At 47.2% G+C, this 5,000-nt stretch overlaps 2 protein-coding genes across 3 annotated transcripts in view; one reads left to right on the top strand and one right to left on the bottom strand.

The window, feature by feature from the left end:
- The window catches only part of crybg1a (crystallin beta-gamma domain containing 1a), a 19,169-nt gene extending 16,166 nt beyond the window's left edge, over window positions 1-3,003 (top strand). For both annotated transcript variants that reach the window (XM_031581031.2, XM_031581030.2), the window contains 2 exons: window positions 318-480; window positions 2,083-3,003. In XM_031581031.2, the coding sequence (XP_031436891.1) occupies window positions 318-480; window positions 2,083-2,171 (252 nt within the window). In that variant the 3' untranslated portion in view covers window positions 2,172-3,003. The remainder of the gene's footprint in view (window positions 1-317; window positions 481-2,082) is intronic.
- Window positions 2,979-5,000, bottom strand: part of rtn4ip1 (reticulon 4 interacting protein 1) — a 14,804-nt gene continuing 12,782 nt past the window's right edge. Inside the window, 1 exon segment of the mRNA XM_031581033.2 lies at window positions 2,979-3,406. Within this exon segment, the coding sequence (XP_031436893.1) occupies window positions 3,299-3,406 (108 nt within the window). The 3' untranslated portion in view covers window positions 2,979-3,298.

Here is a 5,000-nt window from a genome sequence, read left to right as displayed (position 1 = left end):
GTGTGTGTGCATGTGAGAGAGAGAGAGAGTACCTAGCTACTACACTGTAAGGTGTGTGAGTGTGTGTGTGTGTGTGTGTGTGTGTGCATGCATGTGAGAGAGAGAGAGAGTACCTAGCTACTACACTGTAAGGTGTGTGTGTGTGTGTGTGTGTGTGTGTGTGTGTGTGCATGCATGTGAGAGAGAGAGTACCTACCTACTACACTGCAAGGTTGCATGAATGTGCTGTACTGTACACACCTCTTGTATACACACTTATATAACAAAGCCCCAAACGGCCTGTCACTGGATCATTCATCACTTCCTGTCTGCCACAGCTGGTGGAGGACTGTTGCCTGGAGACGTCGGGCACCGTTGTCATGGCAGGATGCCGGCTGAGCGTCTCGGCGGAGCCGGGGAAGGACAACCAGCTGTGGAGCATCACACAGGACGGCCGCATCCGCACACACGTCAACCCAGAGCTGGTGCTGGAGGTCAAAGGTCAGACCCTCTCCACTGCTCTGTTCTAGAGGGTTCCTTAACTAGCTAACGTTTTTTCAATGGACAAAAGAAAAATTAAGAGTTTGATAAAGCAGCCGCAGTCGTTCTTTACTTCAAAACATGAAATAGCTCGTACACATCAGTAATTGGCTCACAGTTTTACATCTCCAGAGAAACAAGATGTATGAAACACACATAAGGAACATGTTGAACCACTCAGGAATGTTTACTTATATGCCCATCAAAATCACATCAGCAGTCGTGGCTCTAGAAGCACTTTCATTTTTTTTTTAAGACTGTGGAACAGAGATTGAAGAAAGGGCCGAGATAAGAAGGAAGGGCGTGAGCCTTTGACCTAAATGGTTCAGATAGCCTGCAGGCAGGAGTGGAGGAGGTTGAATGGTTCAGATAGCCTGCAGGCAGGAGTATAGGAGGTTCAGGTGAGGGTGTAACTCACTTCCTGTCAGCTCCTCATCGGCCTGAGTGGACTGGGTGTGTGTGTGTGTATGTGTGTGGGTGTGTGTGTGTGGGTGGGGGTGGGGCGGGGCTGGGTGTGTATAGAGCTGCCCCACCATGTCTGCTGTTACCACACACACACCTGGTTTGGGAGTGGGGTGAAAGTGATGACGAATGTCCTCCCCCCTCGCTGGTCACACACACACACACACACACACACACACACACTCTCCAGAAGACCTGTAGAGGCCTGCCCAGACTCTTCCACCGAACAATCTGGCACTTTGTCATCAGCCAAGCCCTGCACCCAAGACACGCACAGACATCTCCCATCACTGCAGTCTGACAGATACGCACGTTATATTTAAAGTACCAGTCATGACATCAGTTTTCTAGAGTTTAAATATCTTGTTTTGGTTTACAAGTGGGGCCACAACTGAGCTGAGTGCTCCTGGTCTATTAAGCTGGCTCCACAACATATAGGGACACAGAGACACACACTGATTCTACATAAGCAAGCCCTCACCTACACTAATGAAAAAGCAATCTGCAATCAGCAATCCCCTTAAAATTTTGTTAAGGGATAGTGAACGGATATGATGTGGTTAAATTATGTAAATGTTTGTTATCCTCCCTTTTTAAATTAGTTATTAAAATGGCAACAGATGCTCCACAAATAGGTTTTTTTTTCTCCTGCAGGACAATCCTGTTCCTCCAACTCTACAGCTGTTAACCTAAGCTGTTACTGCCATCTAGTGGATAGTCAGAGAAGTGAAGTGTAGTGCTTGTATTGTTTAACCAAAGACGTTCTTTACAGGCATCGAAAGCCATTTTTTAGTTTTATATTAATACTATATAAGTTCGAGGATATGTAAGTCAGTAAAATGTGATTTAAGTCCTTTGTTATAGCATCAGTGCTCTCTCTCTCTGTGACTGCAGAAAACTGTAGTGAGTTCAGTCAGTAAGTCTCACTCCTCTCCACTAATGTCTGCCCTTCCCCTTCACGACCACTAGGAGGCCTCACAATAGCATTGTTTATGCAGTGACAGTGTGCAGTGCACATGTTCCATTACAATTAGGTTTACATTTGCTTGCAAAATATGTTGATGTGACGTGCACTGACAACCATCTGCTTCCTGCTCCCAGGCGGCCAGCAGTACGACAGGAACCAGGTGATCGTCAACACGCTGGACGAGAGGAAGGCCAACCAGAGATGGACCGTGGAGATCCTGTAACCCGGCCAACCAAGCAAGCACCAGACTCACGACGGACATCATGGGGAACTGCGTCTTCCCACGGAGCCTCGTGAGGGGCCTCTTATGAACTCTTGTAGGAGCCACAGAGAGGACCTCTTACACCTCTGCCTTCTTGGGGCCTCTCATGAACTCTTCTTCTAGGGGCCACAGAGAGGACCTCTTACACCTCTGCCTTCTTGGGGCCTCTGTGGACATCAGCACTAGAAACACTAGTAGCACACAGCAGCCCAGAGGACTTCAGAGCAGTGGACTTCTAAGGGCTGGTGTTTGTCTAACACATTTGAGCGCAATCAAGTAACCCTGACCACCCCTTAACACTAATTTATCCGGCACTTTCTGAAGAACATTTCAGGACCACTTTAAACATTCACTAGAGACCCGGCAAGCTTACTGCGCACAGTATGGACCCTTATAACTTTTACTGTTCTATAATGGGGTTAAGTTATGACTAACCAAGTCATGACTAACTCATTTCTGACTATTCCATGAATTATATGACCTTGATGTGACTTTGTAAAGTACACCACACACACACACACACACACACACACACACACATGTATGCCATGACGTTTTAAGCACAAATATCTGTAAATGTATGATTTTTCATAATGTATTTCACACACTCACAAGGCAAACACACACACACACACACACTCGCTGTAAGGTGGTGCCATGGTTGTGTATCCAGATATACAGATTTATCTTCTTTTTTTTTTTCTGTAACTGGCTCTGTTCTTGTAAATGTTGGATTTTTCTAGAAAATACTGATACCGTTACATTCCAAAGGATTAAAGAATCTTTTATTGTCTCTGTGATGGCAATGCATTCCACACATACTCGCTCACCATACCGTGACAAACAAATTCGACAAATACGAGTTCCAATGTGCGTGCGTGGCGCGCGCAAACACACACACACACACACACACACACAAACACACACACACACACACACACACACACACACGGGCAGGAAATGACTGACTGGTGGCAACGCCACAACCCACACTGCAGACTCGTCCCTGCAGGCAGATGTGGACCACGAAAACAATCTCTGTTGTGTAATCGCCATGGTTACTGAGCGATCTGAGCGACGGCATCTTCTCAGATGACATTAATGACGGTCTTGCCACGGGCGTGGCCTGCCTCCACCTTCAGGAAGGCCTGCGGGACCTGAGAGAAAGGGAACGTCTCCCCCACCACCGGCTTCACCTGAGACGGAGAGACAGGGAGCGAGAGAGAGAGAAAGAGGAAATGATGGAGGGACAGGGAGAGAGAGAGAGAGAAAGAGGAAATGATGGAGGGACAGGGAGCGAGAGAGAGAGAGATAAAGAGGAAATGATGGAGGGACAGGGAGGGAGAGAGAGAGAGAGAAAGAGGAAATGATGGAGGGACAGGGAGCGAGAGAGAGAGATAAAGAGGAAATGATGGAGGGACAGGGAGCGAGAGAGAGAGAGATAAAGAGGAAATGGTAGTTTTAAAAAAAGAGGGGGGGGGGAGGGGTTGAGAAGATGAGACAGGATGTGGTTTTGGGGGTACTCGGGTAAAAACGCAGACATGTTTCTCTGAAGCCTCTTTTGTTCTCTGACTGCATTTCTATTTCTCGGTAAACGGGTAAACCATTATTCGTTGTATCAAACAGGGTGGTGTATCGCATGATCTGATCACAGGTGTGACTGAGGTCTCTGTCTTCAATGGACACAATTACACACACACACACACACACACACACACACACACACACACACACACACACACACACAGACTGGAGTGTTAAATGCTAACTCGAATTTAGAAGGAATAAAGAGAATATCTGAAAAATCGAACCTCCCTGCAGTTCACCGAAAACAAACGCAAGACCCATTTTGTTGAGTTACTATCAAAAGCATCTTTGTTTCCTCTCTGGTACCCAGCCCATGCCCTGCGCCTCCCCGGTACCCAGCCAATGCCCCGCGCCTCCCTACGCCTCCCTGTGCCTCCCCGCCTGGGACCCCCACCAGCGCTGGGAGCGGAGGGGCGGCCGTGTCGTGACTCACGAGGCACATTTCCACCGCCTCACGCCTCCGTTATCTGCACCTCCCATCGCCACGGCAACATTTCTACGGCGGGGCGGCGGGCGTGAGGTCACCGCCGGCGCCCGCAGCGATCTCCTGACGCGAGCAGATTTCGCCCGGCGGAGCGGGGCGGGGGACAATGGCGGCAGATTAGGCGGGATGAGTGTGGGATTACCCGCCTCTGCAGCTGGGATTTCACAGGCGGGACTCTCTGGCCTTCATGATCTCTCTCTCTCTCCCTCTCTCCCTCTGTTTCTCTCTCTTTTTTTTTGTTCTCCCTCCATATATAGGTCCAGATGGGTAAATCGTGGATATGTATGGACCCTGTTGGTCTGGTTTTGTATTTAAGAGAGCCACTGGCATGTGAAATATTTAACACTCAGCTGAGAGGGGTCAGCAGGACTGGTCTCTCAGCAGATGCAATAGAAAGGAAAACTAACATGTCAAATATATGTTTTATATTCACGATGAACAGATATCAAACAGTGACTTGTCATTTGTAACAAAAGTTTAAAAGCTACTTTGATTTTAAATCACTAGTTTTTAATTAGAAAAACAACTTGAATATTAGGATAATCCAAGCTTCTGACAAAGAATAAATCTATAAAAGTAAACCCTATTACTAAATTTCAGTAATAACACAATTTATAGGATGAGAGTGAAAGTTATATAAATGTATCTCTGTAATATTGTCCACATAATCTTAAAGAATGACGCCCTACTGACCTACTGGCAGAGCACACCACACACAA

This window comes from Clupea harengus, chromosome 14 (assembly GCF_900700415.2).
Source record: "Clupea harengus chromosome 14, Ch_v2.0.2, whole genome shotgun sequence".
Lineage (NCBI taxonomy): Eukaryota > Metazoa > Chordata > Actinopteri > Clupeiformes > Clupeidae > Clupea > Clupea harengus.
Note: the sequence above shows the minus strand (reverse complement) of the source record. Positions and strands in the feature narration are given on the sequence as shown.